Source organism: Aspergillus candidus, assembly GCF_002847045.1.
Source record: "Aspergillus candidus strain CBS 102.13 unplaced genomic scaffold BDW47scaffold_59, whole genome shotgun sequence".
Taxonomy (NCBI): domain Eukaryota; kingdom Fungi; phylum Ascomycota; class Eurotiomycetes; order Eurotiales; family Aspergillaceae; genus Aspergillus; species Aspergillus candidus.
Window position 1 is genome coordinate 99,429 of NW_020194064.1, and position 16,640 is coordinate 116,068.

Genomic DNA, 16,640 nt, shown 5'->3' on the forward strand with positions numbered 1-16,640 from the left:
AAATGAGCGGATGAGGAGATTGGATGGCACCTGTTCCTGCGGGATGGACCCCCCTACCTCGTTTTTCTATTTAAAGACCTTCCCCTGCACCTGTCATTTCGTTTTCCCTCTCCCTCCCCTGTTGTTGTTATACATATAAAAACGCCTCTCCCCGTCCTCTGACTCACTTTCTCTCTTCTCTTCCTTTTCATCCCGATATCTCTCACCTGTTGATCGCCTGCAACTTCACCTGCAACCAATCTCTTCGATCACCAACCATCCTCCTCACTACCGTCAACATGCGTGCCTCCACTCTCGTCATTGCCTTCTCGGCCCTCGTTGCCGCCCAGTCCGGTGCCCCCTCGGTAAGCGCAATCTGAACAAATACCCACCCGGGATCTTCAGATCGTCAACATAAAACTAACGTGGCTATCACTCGCAGGAGTCCAACGCCTTCACTCTCCCCACTGCCTCGCAGTCCACCGGTGTCGTTCCCACCTCCACCGGCGGTGCTGGCGGCTCCACCGGCGTCGGCTCTTCCACCACCGCCGCCCCCACCAAGTCCACCAGCTCGGGCGGTGCCTCCACCAAGACCGAGGGTGTCACCAAGACCGGCGACGGCTCGAAGAAGAACGGCGCCTCCGGCTCTCCCACCAACTCCGATAATGGTGCCCCCATGGCCACTGCCGGTCCCCTCAGCGGTCTCCTGGCTGGTGCTGCCATCGCTCTTTTCCTCTAAGCGGGTCGCCCAGCTGTCATGGTCGGGGATACTTCCCCCTCGTCTCATGACCTGCTTGGCTCCGCTGCGGGTGCAAAAAACCGAGAGCTGAAAGAGTGTTTTATTTCCTTTGTTTGTTCTGCTGCAACTTTTTGGTCTGGAATGAATGTATGATGGCCCAAAGGGGTCTTCGCTTTCCGACTCGACGCCACTGCCTGCAAGAGATGCATCCCTGGCGAACGCACATAATATCTTATTTCCACGTGAGATTAATCATAATACCTTCACGAGATCACGGTAAATAGAATTCATTGAACTTGAACATCCAATAAGACTTGCTTCATGTAAGGTAGATTGTAAGATTGGACCAGTAGTTTCTCACTCGGAGGATCTGACATGATCATGACACAACAGGGACAGTCTGATGGGGTGACAGACTCCATTGGAATTCAACGAACGTGTCAGACTAAGCCGTCGGCTTTGCAGAAACAGTTTTCCTCGTTCGGGCATGAATTGGCTGACCCAGCTGTTGGCACTTCGGTGTTATACATCCACCCGGGGCTACTCAGCGATAACTGTCGGTGCGTTTCATTAGTTCGGCCCACCCGAGACGCTAAATGCCGCTCAGTGTGGTCAGAGCAACGGCCCAGAAATACTGGAAATCGCGCAGAGCAATTGGCAACAATACGATATGGAATTGGTAGTTTGCACAACCACCTCCTGCATTTAGGACCGGTTTGACATCGTCCCTGCATAGATATCCAGCAGACTGCGTCCATCAAGCGCAGCCCATCATGTGTGCAAGGTCCACCAGTCTATTTTCCATGTAACCCATCTAGTTCCAATGGGCTCCAATCCATAAACAGAACAATCAGTAAGTAGCCGAACATAACATCAATGAAGATATCTGGTTATCACAGGCTTTGTATGACTGTCGGCGCCATTCTGTCTGTAAAAGACATGTCCTCACTATAAACACAGGCCTAGTATGAGTAAACACAGTGCTCCAATCGTCTAGCTTTCCAGCTTGAGTAATAGCCCAGTTTTTTAAAGAATATGCATAGTTCCTATCCAGGATGATGTTGCTCCTGTGCATCGTTATCAATATCCGCGTCCTTGAGCTTGGTGGTTGGTGCCCTACTTGGGAAGCAACGCGTTCACGTGACATGGTCATAACACTTCCTAAAACGCGCCACGCGCACTCCACGTGACCCGGGGCGCGTCTTGACGGTGGCAGTGGCAACCTCAGGCAACCTCACCAAAACAAAGAGCGGAAAGAGTCGCCGTCGCAACCAAACCCTTGTCTGATCGGCAAGCACGATTCTTGGTCTCCTTTGATTCTTAGATTCCTGTGACCGATCTATTCTGATCTGGCTGAATCCAATTGGCTTTGTTAAACGAAATTTGACCACGCAGGAGTCAATTTGAGATTATTGGACCGTGAGCTCGATTTCGCAGCTATTCCCATTGCTATTACCGGCTTGAGCGAGAATGGTAAGTGTTAACAGACTTCATCCTACCAAATCCAGCTTCACCTCTGCTGGCGCACACCGGCATGCATGTCCAAGAAGTATGACAATAGATTGACTGACATGTCCAATCGCACAGGTCTCCAGCTTCAAACGCCTCGCGGCGGACCACTCCGCCTTACACGATGATCTCCCCCCAAACTACCTCCTCCCCTCCGATGACGCCTCCGCCGATGACCTCACACAACTCACTGCCCTGTTGGCCGGCCCACAGGGGACACCCTACGCCCAGGGCCTATGGCGATTACATCTGAAGATGCCTGAGGACTATCCCAAGAGCCCGCCCAAGGCGACTTTCAAGACGCGCATCTGGCACCCGAATGTCGAGGAGTCGACGGGCGCTGTGTGTGTGGACACATTGAAACGGGATTGGAAGTCGACGCTGACGTTGAAGGATGTGCTGGTCGTAAGTGCAACTCTTTGTTCGCCGCATAGCCGGAAAGGAGAAAGGCTAACTGTCACAGACGATATCATGTCTCCTTATCTACCCCAATCCCGACTCTGCCCTCAACTCTACAGCTGGCGCGTTGCTTCAGGAGAACTACGATGCCTTCTCCCGCCAGGCTAAACTGATGACGTCTATACACGCCCTGGTCCCGTCGGAACTGCAGCACGCAGTATCCGAGGCGAAGATGCGCGGCGAGGACGCCGGCGCGGCGATCATCCCAGAGCACGAGGATTCGCGCTCTCTACGGCCGCGAAGCAAGGGCAGAACACAAACAGTGACCATGAAGAAGAGGAGCACTCGACGTAATACGGCCGAGGAGGGCGCCTCGTCGCGATCGACGTCGACGCCGCAGCCGCCTAACTCGATACCAGAAACCCAAGAGCAAACCGAGGCGCATCAAGACCCAGAAACAGACGACGAGCCAAAAGAAAATGATCCGTCTCTATCCCCCTCGCCTGTGAAATTCGCCCCATCCAGTCCCCGCAAGAACGCACTTGGCAAACGCCCACTCTCCGTACTGACAATGCCCGTGGAGGCGGAACTCGCGACAACGGGAGAGGATGACCACGACGCAGACGGGACAGGCATGTCCGCCTCGGAGAAGAACATCGCTGCAAACTGTCCCGCAGACGCGGACGGCTCTCCCCAAAGGAAATCCCCTAAACTATCCATCATCGAAAAGGGCATCAACGCCTCAGGCCGCATCCGCGAAGACGTCAAGATCTTCGAAGACGCGCCCCACCCAGGCGACTCAGGCCACCGCCGCAACCCCAGCGGCAACGGCAAGAAAAATCACCTCTCCCGTAGCGGCGACAGCGCCGCTCTCAAGGAACGAACAGCAGTATTAGGACCTCAAAAACCCACTCGGAAACTAGACACCCTCAATTCCTCGTCTTCTTCCTCAACATCCTCCTCAACCCAACTCGGCCCAAAAACAACCACAAAGTTAGTCGTGGGCAGCTCCCGAAAGCCCCCTTCCGCCTTCCATAACGCTCAAAAACCCAAGCCACGAATCGGTATCCGCCGACTATGATTGTCTTGTTTCTTCTCTTCTTCTTACGCCTTTAATGAATCGTCATCATCAGCATCCACTTATGCATTTCCCGAATATCTTCTCTTTTCTCTTTGTCTTTTCTTTTCTCATCTAGCCTAGATTATATTCCGAACATTGGCATCAACAACGGCGTCGTCTTGTCTTGTCTTGGCTTGGCTCTCGAGAACATCAAATTTCATCTTCTCTTCTCAATGCATGGCGTGGGAGCAAGGGTATACATAGGTGCATGGTCTGACTTGCGGCGGTAGAGCGGAATGAAAATGGAATACCATTCCTTTCTGGGCGTAATATCCATCATAGGGGGGATGGTGTGTATGTTGGAAGGGAAAGGAAGTGAAGGGAGAGGAAGGAAAGGTTAGGTTCTTGTAGATGTGGACTTTCTCTCTTCTCTCTTCAATGGATGCATCTAATGATTACTTTATTTCCTTTTTTTTTTTTTTTGTCATAGACCGGATAGACATATAGACAGATATGCATCATGTTTTATTGGCCTGTTGGTTGTGAGTCGTCTATCAGTTTCTACTTTGTGTATAAAGTAATTCGTAGACTGACTAGTTACTTCGTATATGGCCCAAGGTATTGGGGCTCTCAAAGATGAGATAAGATGGAGATGACCACCACAGTCCAATGTGCAAGGCACCGCGCTACTGAATGTCCTACGATACTTCCTATACTTCCAGAAACATCCGAACCATCTGGTTAATGGAGATAAGCTATGCAAACATCTAAGACGAACAGACGCAATTTTCCTCCAAGGCATCCCTGGCGGTGGGCTCCCCGTCAGCGGATATCACTAGTCAATAACATCGAATTCCCACATCTCCTCGAACATCCTGGCTCCTTGGCGCACCTTGCGAGGGATCAATATACCAAAGTCTTCAACCCAAGAATTAGCCATGGCTCTTAACCATGGCTTCGTCGAAACTGAAGACAACCAATTCGCCAGGATGATCTTGCAAAGCCCAGGATGGCTCCAATAATAATAGTGAACAGAAGCAAATTAACACGCTAGACTGATAAATCAATACATAATAGCAGAGGCTCCAAAAGGTCTTCACAATATCGCACGAGAGAATTGTGATCTTGAGGGTAACAGCCACGGCCCAGTGCATGGCAGTCACTGTATAATATAAGGACCGCTCGTGACAATCTGCCGAGCTGGCCGGAAAACGCAAGGTTGCATGTGCAACGGGCGCATCCAGAATTAGAGACGCTCTACAGTGAGTAAGGGTTCACCGAACGGATGGTGAGGCAACTGGAGATGCATCGTTAGTTCAGAGTACACTAAGGCAGGATAGCAAAACAAAAAAAAGCATGGATAACTTACGGAGGGCTCTTGGTCAGGTCGGTCTTGAGGATGATGGGAACACGGGTCATCTCGGTGACATCCTGGATATAATCTCCATCTTCCTCCCTGAGTTTGAAGAGCTGCATATACTTCTCCTTGTTGGTCATCTTGGCCTCGGGGGCATCGCCCGTGTTGGTCGGAATCTTCGGGTCAGAGCGCGTCCGGTGCGGAGCCTGCGGCAAGTGACCGTTGCGAGTCGGCGAAGGCGGCATGCTCTGCGTGGAGCGGTCAGCCGACGAGTTCAATGACACACCAGCAGCCATCTCAGTGACCTCGGAAACATCGTCGTCGTCGTCGAACAGCGCATCGACGTCGTCCGCAGACATCGTGCCAGTCTCGGTCTGCTTGCGCATCGCCTCCTCCCTTTCACGGGCGCGCGCCTTGGCGGCTTCCGCTTCGCGAGCGGCGGCAGCAGCCTGAGCAGCCCGCGAGTTGGCGGGCTTGGGACGTTCATCCTCGGGGATATACGCCGAAGAAGGCACATCCTTCTCCCAGTACAGCTCCAGGACCCGGCTGTCTTTGCGATATTCGGCCTTCTTCAAGGGCAACTGATCGCAGTGGACACGCTTCTCGAAGCCATACTCAGGAATGAGAACGTCAAAGGCCGACTCGTAGACGCAGATGACAATGCCCTCGCTGATCAGGTCACCTCCGGCATCCTGTCTCTTTTTGTCCATGGCACGGCACGCTTCGATATGGACGCTCTGCTCCTGAGCGTTGTGGGCCGAATCCTTCTTGTTATTACAGAGATCCGCCGTCTTGCTCAGAGACTCCAGGTCGTCCGAGAACTCGATGGCCCCGTCGGACAGGGCAGCTTCGAGCTGACGGTGGACGACGATATCGGCGTAACGGCGAGAGGGGTTCGTGAAATGAGTGTACACGGGCATATTGAGGGTGTAGTGGTGACGCTCCTCGGGCACGTTACTGGCCACAAAGTATTTGGCACGTTGCATGGCTTTCACCAGAATCGTTTCCATGCCCTGTTTATTGGTTAGCAACACTCTCTTTTTTGAATGGGGGGTGGCAACGGCCTGTGTGCCAGATGACCAACCTTGCGCAGTTCGTCGTCCTGGACTTTACAAAGGCTGCTCTGCAAGCTTCCACTGCTCGTCATGTCCAAGTCAAAGCCGAGTCGGTTCATCCGATCAACAAAAGTCTGGAGGCGTCGGCCGTTGGGAGAACCCTGGCGGCGAAGGAAGGCTTTCTCGGGGAAAGCGCCAACGATCTTGCGGGCCACGTAGTAGTTGGCTTTGTGGCTAAGTTCCTCCACCAGCTCGCGGACCGCAGAGGCGTTGAAGACGTTGTGCTCAACCGGCACATTCTCATCGTCAAGCTGATACAGGAGACGAAGCGAGGGCATGCGCGAGGCCCGGTTTCCGAATCTCCCCTCGCGGAATTTGGAGGCAACGGCCTAGATCGAGTTAGAGGACGCCTGGTAAGAGAAGGGAGAGGGGGGGGGGGCGGTATTTACATAAAGCGACTGGATGATCTCGGAAGAGATTCCAGGAACCGAAACGGCCGAGCTGCCTTGGATGACGGATTCGACTTCCTCGTAGCTCAGTCCGCCTGCGCTCTTTATGATGCCTTTACCAATCCAGACATCGTCATCAACGGCACCCGTTTCGGGGTTGGCCGTGAGGACCACGCTGACCGTCAGACGATCCTGGCCCGGGAGCAGCGCGCAAAGCTCGGTGGAGACGCGCGGAGGCAGCATGTTGACCAGGCGATCCATGAGATACACCGCCGTGCCACGCTTTTTCGCTTCCCGATCAACCAAGGAGTTGCCCTTGACGAAGTAGGCAATGTCCGAGACGTGAATGCCAATTTCCACGCGACCGTCGGGGAGGTTCTTGATGTGGTAGGCGTTGTCGAGTTCCTTGGTGCCCTGGGGTTCGACGGTGAAGGTCGTCTCCTGGCGGAAATCCCGACGAGAGGCGAGCAGCGCCTCGCTCTGGCTGTCCACGGACCAATCCTCAAAACCGATGCTCTTGAGAACGGCCTCGGAGAACTCGTCGGAGCCAAAGTTGTTATCGCGGAGCAGCGCCTCGGTTTCCACCCTCAGGTCGCCCATCTCACCCAGCTGCTCCACCAGCGTACCAAACGGATGCAACGAGGTGATGGGCCACCGCTTGATGCAGGCAACAAAGATGCGGTTGGCGTAGTCCTGATGCTTCTCGACAAAGTCGCGAGGGGCCTGCTCCGTCGGAATAGCGATCAGAGGCACGCGCTTATCCGTCGGCTTGAACCACACAATCTTGGGTTTGTCCTGGTGGCGATCATGTCCACGGCCGCCGGCGCCATCGCGGGCCTGCCGTTCGGCCTCCTGTTTCTCCTTCGTCGCCTGGCTACTGGGGCGAAGGAGACCAAGGGTGCCCGAGAACATCTGGCCGGCGATGCGTTCGATCACGGCGACGACGTGTCCGGCGTACAGCGGTTTCTGCTGGTCGCTGATCTCATCCTCCTCCACCAGGAGCAGGCTTTGACCTTCCACCTCGACGTCGTCGTTCTTCTTCTGCGTCGGGCGCTGGCGCAAGCTCCCACGGCGGCGGATGCTTCCGTCGGGGCCGACCTCCTGGCGGTCCCCGTTGGGGCCGGAGTCGGATCGCGACAGCTTGTCGGGGCCGCCATTGTTACCGGACCGGGCGTCCGTGATGTCCTTGCGCTTCTTCTTCTCCTCCTTCTCCTTCTTTTGACCCCAGACCTCGTCGACATCCAGGAGTTCCACCGCGACGAAGTCGCCCTCGAGGGCACGGTTGCGGTCTTTGCTACCGCAGATGAAGATGTCGGCATCCAGGTCGGAGGTGGTCACGTAGGCATCGGAACGGTTCTTCTTGTTGACGCGGAGGACACCGGCGACCAGCTGGCCGTTGCTCAGCAGCGCGGGCAGATTCGCCTGGGGGAGGTAGGGCGTGAAGAGCGTCTTGCGCTGCTGCTGCTGCTGCTGCTGTTGCTGCTGGGGCGACAGCTGGGGCGGGGCGTGCTGACTCGCCTGCAGGCCCCCGAGGCCCTGGGTGTTCATCTGCCCATTCTGCTGCAAGGCCTGGAGTTGGGCCAGCTGCAGGGGGTTCAGCTGCTGCCCGCCGCCGAACATCTGGGGCTGGGCCATGACCATCTGACCCTGAGGCAGTTGGATGAGCTGGGGCTGGCCCGGATACTGGAAGGAACCGATGGACCCCATGGACTGGTTCATGGACCCACGGGAACGGTGCCCGGGCTGGAAACCACTACCCTGTTGGCCAAATCCCTTTTGCTGCTGGTCCTGTCCTTGGTTTTGGTTGTTGGGCTGACGCCAGTTGCTGTCGAAGTTGCGAGACGAGCTCCGGCCATGGCCACCGGCCTGGCTGCCACGTCGCTGGTTTTCCGAGCCGTCGTTCGACATGGGAAACTGGAACCCACCGGCACCACGGCCGGAGAGCGAGCCACGATTGCCTCCGACGGCCATGGACTGGCTCCGACCGTGACCACCGCCACCGGACCGCATGTTGCCGGCGCGATGCAGGCCGAGGCCCTGGGTCTGCGACGGCTGCGGGGCCGTGGGGGTCGACTTGCCGTCCGAGTTGCCCGCACTGTCCGACGACTCACTGGGGGCGGGGAACTGGAAACCGGACGCCGTCCGCTTCTGCTGGGCCAGTTCGGCGGCCTTCTTGGCTTCGGGCAAGGCCAGCGAGTGGCGACGCTGGTGACCACCACCGGGTGGGCCACCGCGACCACGGCCGTTGTTCCCACTTTCGTTTCTCTGGTGGTTCCCCTGCTGGGGTTGGTTGTAGTCGCTATAACCCGACGCCCCCGAGGACGGGGCGGGCGGGGGGCCCAAACCGAGGCCGGGAAGTGCCGACTGGTTGCGTCGGTGAGAATGTTGGGGCACACCCAGGCCCTGCTGCTGCTGCTGCTGCTGTTGAGCGACCTGGGGGAACTGGAAGGCGTTGAGCTGAGGGGAAACCCCAGCCATGCTTGCACCTCCCTGAAGCGAGGGAGAGAAGCCGCCAACCTGGCCCAATTGCTGTGGTTGTAAGAGACCCATGTTGACATATTGCTGATGCGTAGCGGCAATCTGTTGCTGTTGCTGCTGAAGCAGCTCGATCTGTTGCTGAATCGCCAGCTGTTCCACTGTTGGAGGGAAAACACGGCCATTAGCGCGAGATCCTAGAGGAAATGGGGACCCGGGGGGGGGGGGGGGAGGTTTGGGACGTACTCATGAGAGGGGTCAGTTCTGAGGGGCTTCGCCGGTGAGCGATATGGAGCTTGCGGCCAGCGGGGCCGGGGACCCCGGATTGGCCTTGCTGATCCATGTTTGCCGGAAGCAAGCGAACGATTTATTGAAGATCAAGTGCTGGGAAGGACCTGAGAGAGCGTTGGGAATGACGGGATCGCACTTGTCGGAATAAAATGCCAGGCAGACCGACCGAAGTAAGTTTAGAAGGACAGGCACGTAGGATACTGGATAAGAGGAAACGATCGGTTAGTAGGTGCGGGACGATAGGATGAGTTGTGAGGCAGAAACAGAAAGCCCGAGACCATGAAGATGAGAGAAGAAGTAGATGGGAAGGCATTGTGGGCGAACGGAAGCTGCGATCGAGCCTGGGGTTTTCCCCATGGTCGAGTGACATCAACGGGAGCCCCCGAGGACGGGGTGGGTGGGTGAGAGTGGAAAGAACGGCAGAGGTGGCATGGAAGACAATAAAAACCACGATGGAACGGCGGTATTATTGCCCAGCCATGCCACCGGTGGATTGATTGGGAGCGAGAACTGACCTTGAAAAATGATCGTCCAACGTTGGGAGGAATGTTGTGCAATGACGTCTGGGCGAAATTTGAAATTCCCTTTGCCCCTTTTACGCAAAGCGGGACAGCACCGACAGGCAAGAAGCGGTGCGGAGCCGGCAACGACAGTTTTCGCAAGGATAGAAAACGGATCGATTGAGAATCCGAAATGGTGGAGTAGAAAACGAACCAGGCGAAAATCAGACTGCAATGGATGAACACCGGACTAGTATAGGGGTATGGAGGGAGGGGAAAAGGAGGAAGCCCCTAAAGAGAGATAGAGAGAGAAAGAGAGAGAGAGAGAGAGAGAGAGAGAGAGGGAGGCGGAAGCTTCCAAAGATGGAGGGGGTGGAGGAAGAGAGAGAGGAGAAGAAAGCAGCAGCAAAGAGAGGGGAAGTAAAAGTAGCGAGTCAGCGGAGGAAAGCTGGCGGTCGACCCCAAGTTTCAACTGCCATGCAAGCGATCAATGGATCCCCCTAATTGCTGGATTCTATTGTAGCTCTCCCTTTTTTTCTTTCTTTTTTCCGTGGTCTTTTTTTCTTTTCTTTTCTTCTTCTTTTTTGGATTATTCCAAAAGTAGTATGGTTTTTTTTTTTTTTCTTTTCCCCCTCCTGTTTGTATCTTTCTATGATCGACTAAGATCCAAAGGAATGAGGAATGGGATCGTAAGGGGAAGTATTTCCAAACTCCTTTTTGTTGAATGACTTGACGTGTGGAATTCCCTAACCAGAAGAAAGTGTAAGAATGAAAAGGGGTGTGGGACAATGGCAAATAGTTCGAGAATCCGACAAAGGTTGGGTTGGTTCCAAGAGGTGAGGTCAGAATGGTGAATCCGCTTTGTCCAGGTGGATCATCAGATGGACGAGACACGAGCAACGAGCTGTCGGACCTCGAGCAGAGAATGACAGGAAGTGAAGTCACTCAATTAGAGTGATGCTACTAGCGGTTTCAAGCTTGAAGGAATGATTGAGGGGTTGAGAAGAAAGAGGGAGGGGAAGATCATCAAAGGAAAGTAGATGATGAGAAGGCGAGGGGAGAGAAGATGGAGATGGAGAAGAAGAAGAGGAAGAAGAAGGAGAGAGAAGGAGGTGGAGAGATGGAAGAGGATGAGGAGAGAGAGAAAGAGAGAGAGAGAGAAAGGAAGAGAGAAGTCAAATATCCCAAGTGAAAGAGTTGATGGTGGTGAACCCATAATGATCACATTCAACCATAGTACGGAGCCTTAGTTTATTCAGGCAATACATCAGTATCTATCAAGAAATATTCTACTATTACAACAAAGGCAACCAAGAGATTGAATTGATACAGAACAATGACAATATCCAATCTTCGAATTTCAATCTTCTCTCTAGACGATGGATGAAGCTATACTGTCAATCAATGCAGGATCCTCCGTCACCCCAGCGGTGTGGGGGAAGAACCAGAGAGATACCAGAAACAGCAAAAGCACCATCTCCCATGTGGATAGTCCAAAAAAGTCAATACATCCAACCAAATCAATGGACTTTGTTCGTATCTGGATTACCCTGCGTCTCGGCACTCAACGGGCTGCCTGGACCCTGGGTGAATCACGACAAGGATTGCATCACGAGGGAAGAAGCAGCTAATGGTTTGAATCTTGTCTCCGGCACTAAACCAAAGCTACCACACTTTGCAGACCACCGGAGGCTGTATCTTGGTTCTTGGTCTGTCATCGAGCTTGAGCAATGGGGGGTTTTGGTTGGTATTGATGAGGTGGAGCTGGAGCCACCCGTGGAAACCGTACGATTCTGTCCGTTTTTCCACCAATTGGATTCTTCTTGTAGATGTGAAAAGTGAAGTCACCGTGGATAGCTCTGATAGAAATCCATTGTTATATCCAGATGTGACTCGAAAGCCGCATTCCAATCGTGGTACAGCAGGAGTGGTGGGACTTTGGAGGTGAGGTAGATTTGACAGACATCAATCTATCCATGAGAAAGAAACAGATAGAATACATTGGAGCGGTGACGGTATTGATACACTAGATGTGTCTGCCTTCTGGCACCGGACCAATCATCCACCGGTAATTTTGGTCTTCCGAGACCCGCAGCAGATCCAGGAAGTGCCAAGAGTGGAGAGGCGGTGGAAAGATACCTGAGGATCAGTAAATCATGACTTAGGTAACTGATAGTGATACAATAGTGGCTGGCTGGGAGATGTGGTCATAAAATCAGTATAATCAAATCGATTTAATTTTTTGACATATATAGTCCTGATGGTTAGTATGTTATGGGAGCACTTGAAGACTGAGCTTTGGTAAATCCGTCGATCCACCGGTGATGTTCATGATGATGCAAAGGAAGCCCCATCTGTCGACTCTGCAACCAAAGAACGGCTACCCGAGCGGTGGATTCGGTGGATGGTTGGGACAGTCTTGTGTTAGTCCGTACGGCAGAATACGCCTGTAAATTACCCCCTAAAGGTCCTGCAGTTTGCATGTTTGACCATTCTTGATTCCTGAATATCCAGGCTGTCAGTGGTCACCTTATCGATGACTCAGCCAGACCCGAAACCAGTCTAACTACCTTTGGAATAGTGCGAGTCTCACTCTTGGCTTCGACGTTGTGCCTGGCGAGCGCAACAGATGCGCTTCACAGTCCATCCACCAGAGCAACCAGCTGGTCCTTTCTTTTCTCAGCCCAATTCTCTTTTAAAAAAGAGATACCTTCTTTTCTGTCCGCTATCCTATCCTGGGGTCATATCCACGGTAGCTTTCTTGTTCAATCTGTCTTTCAATTCCTGATCCGAGAGTCTGTCGAGAACTTTCCGCGATGCTTGTATGAGCAACCCTAGCGCGACACTGTGACCAATCTGCTAGGATTGACCCTAGAGCCGACAACTCAAACCCAAGCAGACTTTGATTCATAACCCCGTGGGAACGTGGACTGTGGCACCGGGCTCCTCTGTCCTTCCTTCCAGAGAGCCCTGCTATATTTATGCAGTTGTTGACTCTGATCTTCCATCAACACCCATTACCCCAACCTACAACTGGGTCTGCAATACCTCCTACCGCAAACCCCCATTCCTCCAACTTCGCACCTCACACACCATGGGTCGCCTCAGCTACCCCTCGCAACTGGACAGCCCGTCCAAGCAATTGATCTTCGAACTAGCCAAGGATCTCGATGAACTGCGCATCCACAACGCTGAATTGAAGAAAGTCAAAACCTACGAACGCCGTTCCTTCTATGAAAATCTCGACCGCATCGACAGTGAGGTCGAGGCCCAACATAATGCTGCTCTCGACAAGGTCGCCGCGGAACGTGAGCAGGTGCGGCAGGAAGCGGAGGAGACGTTGCGGGTCCACCAGCGAGCGGTAGAAGAAGAGCATCGCCGAAAGGAGGAAGAAGCTCGACGGGAGGCGGAACGGAAAGAAAAAGAACGGCAGGAGAAGCTTCGACGCGAGCAGGAGGAAGCAGCCCGACGCGAGGCGGAACGGAAAGCGGCTGAAGACGCGAAGAAGAAGGCAGAGCAGGAGGCGGAGCAGAAGCGCAAGGCTGCGCAGGAGGAAAAGGAGCGCAGTGAACGGGAGCGGTTGGAGGATGAGAATCGGAAGCGTCAGGCGGCGGCGCAAAAAGCGGAACAAGACGCTGCCCGGGCCCGGGATGAAGCGGCGAAGAAAGCGGCGGCGGAACGACAGAAGCAGGTCGGAGGGGCTCGTTTGACGCCTGAAGAGATCAAGGTGCAGGCTCGTTATGTGGAGTTGCATCAGCACCTCAAGAAGTTCCGACAATACATGAAGGACGAAAGCAAGACCAATCCCGTCGTCAAACAGAACATGGGAGATATGCGCCGGTCGATCAAAAAATGCGTGGGCCAGCTACGAGAAGGAAAGGGAACCAACAAGGGCCAGGTAAGCCAATGCGCTCCTTTTTCCTAGAATTTCGATGTTAACAAGCACATTCCATGTAGCTTCAAGAAATCCGCGCGACTCTCGAAAAGGCTGCCACCATCCCAGAACCCTCTGTGGATATCCGCCAATTCCTCGCCTTCCCCCCAGACAACATCGCCAACTCAGACGACAACAAGGTCCCAGCGCTGTTGATTTACGCCCTGAACATATTCTCCAAGTCTCTCATCTCATCCCTCATCACGGAAGCCTCTATCAACCACGGACATGCAGAGCCAGTCGGTATAGTAGCAGCCCAGATCTTCTCCTCAGACGCCTTCATCTACAAGGGATGCCACATGGTCGACATCCTATGGGCCAAATACCGCGCGATCTGCCCAGCCCTGTGGGGATTCCACGGCAGCGAGAAAACAGAAGGCGGCCGACGCGCCCTGGGCTGGTGGAGAGACGGGCCCGGCGGTCCCTATATCAGCGAGCAGGCGCACGCAGACCGAATGACCGCGCTGGGCGCAGGATACTCCGCTCTGACGCTGCGCAACTTTGGAAAAACACCTCGCAAGAATCCGTTCCCCAACACCATGTTCTGGATGACCATGCATAAGATCCTGTCGATCCCCCCGGCCGAGATCCAGGAGACACATCTCATTCTTCTTTCTGCTATGCTGAAGTCCTCCGCGGAAAGGATCGTCGGTTTCTTCGGCCATATTGGACTCGCATTGATGAGACAGGCTATTGTTGACCTTCCGAATGCGCTTCCCCGGCAGAGCATGGGAGTCAACCAGCTCAAACTTCTCAAAGATCTATACAAACGAGAGAAGAACATAATCATTTAATTAAATCAACCCAATGATTATGGAACATCCGAATAACACTTGACCACCATTGTCATCCTCTACCGGCTAGACCAAGTCTCAAATCAAAGACCTCATACCACCCTAACTCCTCCGCCGAGGATCTTACAACCATGCACATCCTCGGCACCACCAACCCCGGCCCATCATCCACCAACCCAATACAATCCTCCTGCAGTGCTACCTACCCACCAGTTGCGGTTGCACTCGCATGCAAACGTACGTACCCGGGATGAGACGAGACGAGACGAGGAAAGGATTGGCTAGCCAAATACCCACGCCCAGGTATTTATTCATACCTCGGGCCAGTTAAACATTACATTATGACTTGCAAGTAAGAGTCTAAAGGACATGAGATATGATAATTTATGTTTGATAAGGGTCAATGGATATTGGTCATAACAATTACAGATATAGATTTTTTTTTGAATATCTTTTTGTCAGCTTCATGGTCAGTTATGCCATATCTGACAAGTATTCGATCAACATTTATATAGAAGAGCAATCGTTTTGTTGGTAGAAACCACGATCCTCGTATAGCAGGGGTAGCCTGCTCGCTTGTGGCATACATACATTATTGAACCATTTGTGAGAATAACTAGCTGGATTGGAGAAATGATGGTACTCGTCATACAGATGCAAGATCAGAACGAAGTCGCAGCGCGTTTGAGTACATTTGACCAGTCAATCCTTTCAAGGGCCTGTACATTAGTCCTTCAACCCACCACATACCGAACATGAATGCCCCGTCTTCTGCAAAATGATATCTTCGACGTGATTATTGTTGGCGCCGGCATTTCTGGCACTAACGCCGCCTACCACCTCCAAACAAATCTTTCTAGATGCTCTTAGACTATCCCTGAAGCTCGTGATAACATTGGTGGTACCAGGAACACATTTTGGTACCCTGAAGTCCGCTCCGATTATGGCTTGTTTACTTATGGCCTTCACAAAAGCCTTGGGAGCAAGCGAGTGTCATTGCCGACGGAGCCTCGGTCTTAAGATATGTCTGCTGATGCCACTGCGCAGTACGGCATCGGCAGACATATCTTGTTTCGGCCACCGACTGATCTCGAGTTCCTGGTCTAGCTCTGAGCGGCTCTGGGAAGCGGATTGTGGTCACCGGCAGCGGTACCACAGCAGTGACATTACTTCCAAAGTTGGCGGAAACGGCAGCACGAGTGACCATGCTGCAAGACTTTTTCAAGTGCCTGAACACAGGTCCGTCAACGACATCAGGACCGATCAGATTGAACGGGTCGTGGACGACCGAATTCGCCTATCTCCGGGAGAAGAGTTGGAGGCAGATATGACCATCACAGCCACAGGGCTGAAACTGCAGATTACACGCGGTGTTACTTTCTACATTAATGAAGAATAGTGCCGAATATCCGAGAAACATCTGCGGAATGACTTGACGCTGCAAGATGTCCCCAATGCGGCGTATCTCTTGAGATACACTGATACTTCGTGGACCCTGGGTGTAGACGCCAAATCTCAAGTCATGTGTCGTCTGCTGCTATATCTTGAGAAATTAAAATTAGCAACCGTTGTTCCCAGACTACAAGACAGAGATAAGCTGAAAGAGAAGCAAATGTTGGATTTGTATGCGACATACGTGATCCGAGCAGAGAGGGAGCTACCTAAAGCAGCCCAGCAAAAGCCATGACAGCCATATGATAACTATCTGTCGGAATTGCAGTTTGGTAGATATGGGAAAATCGATGATTGTTTGGTAATGGAATAAAATGCTGTGCCGAGATTCTCAGTCATCGATATAGTATATTGGTCAATCTGTAAGGGTGTGTTTCTAAAGACCTGAGGTGTGATACACCGCAGAATTGACTACGGACGGGCTGTATTAGGCCATAGAGAGAGCCAGCTTCAGATAATGCTTGATGTTTGTTGGGTTATACCAAGTTTAACAGTATGATACTCTTTTACCTCTGGACAATTATAGCATATAGTAATATTATAAACAATGAGTAATGGAATATTGCAAAGCACATTGTACCATAGCATAAAACAGCATACCACAAGACCACCAACTATATCGAGCCTACTACCAACAAATCGACAAA

The 16,640-nt window shown here is 52.9% G+C and overlaps 4 protein-coding genes across 4 annotated transcripts; 3 read left to right on the plus strand and 1 right to left on the minus strand.

Annotated features, from left to right (window-relative positions):
• Positions 1 to 278: 278 nt before the first annotated feature.
• BDW47DRAFT_128873 (putative GPI anchored protein) lies at positions 279 to 718 on the plus strand (the record flags this gene model as incomplete). The annotated part of the gene is made up of 2 exons (XM_024816920.1): positions 279 to 344; positions 422 to 718. 2 exons carry the CDS (start codon positions 279 to 281, stop codon positions 716 to 718), a joined length of 363 nt encoding a protein of 120 aa, XP_024668667.1.
• Positions 719 to 1,979: 1,261 nt separating this feature from the next.
• On the plus strand, positions 1,980 to 4,071 carry BDW47DRAFT_72994 (putative ubiquitin conjugating enzyme E2). Its single transcript, XM_024819706.1, has 3 exons — positions 1,980 to 2,191; positions 2,306 to 2,632; positions 2,691 to 4,071. Exons 1-3 carry the CDS (start codon positions 2,189 to 2,191, stop codon positions 3,705 to 3,707), a joined length of 1,347 nt encoding a protein of 448 aa, XP_024668668.1. The 5' UTR covers positions 1,980 to 2,188; the 3' UTR covers positions 3,708 to 4,071.
• Positions 4,072 to 4,943: 872 nt separating this feature from the next.
• ssdA (mRNA-binding translational repressor SSD1) lies at positions 4,944 to 9,365 on the minus strand (the record flags this gene model as incomplete). The annotated part of the gene is made up of 5 exons (XM_024816921.1): positions 4,944 to 4,983; positions 5,056 to 6,056; positions 6,128 to 6,487; positions 6,548 to 9,183; positions 9,269 to 9,365. The coding sequence occupies 5 exons, from the start codon at positions 9,363 to 9,365 to the stop codon at positions 4,944 to 4,946; spliced, it is 4,134 nt and encodes a 1,377-aa protein (XP_024668669.1).
• A 3,451-nt stretch (positions 9,366 to 12,816) lies between these two features.
• Positions 12,817 to 14,741, plus strand: BDW47DRAFT_73048 (putative RNA export mediator Gle1). Its single transcript, XM_024819707.1, has 2 exons — positions 12,817 to 13,711; positions 13,771 to 14,741. The coding sequence occupies exons 1-2, from the start codon at positions 12,908 to 12,910 to the stop codon at positions 14,539 to 14,541; spliced, it is 1,575 nt and encodes a 524-aa protein (XP_024668670.1). The 5' UTR covers positions 12,817 to 12,907; the 3' UTR covers positions 14,542 to 14,741.
• The last annotated feature ends 1,899 nt before the right edge of the window (positions 14,742 to 16,640 follow it).

What these genes read in the sequence shown, in the direction of transcription:
- BDW47DRAFT_72994 (XM_024819706.1), top strand. An exon ending in CGTTGAAGGATGTGCTGGTC is followed by an intron (nt 2,633 to 2,690) that starts GTAAGTGCAACT and finishes TAACTGTCACAG; the next exon opens with ACGATATCATGTCTCCTTAT.
- BDW47DRAFT_73048 (XM_024819707.1), top strand. Translation starts at nt 12,908, where the DNA reads ATGGGTCGCCTCAGCTACCCCTCGCAACTGGACAGCCCGTCCAAGCAA. An exon ending in AGGGAACCAACAAGGGCCAG is followed by an intron (nt 13,712 to 13,770) that starts GTAAGCCAATGC and finishes CATTCCATGTAG; the next exon opens with CTTCAAGAAATCCGCGCGAC.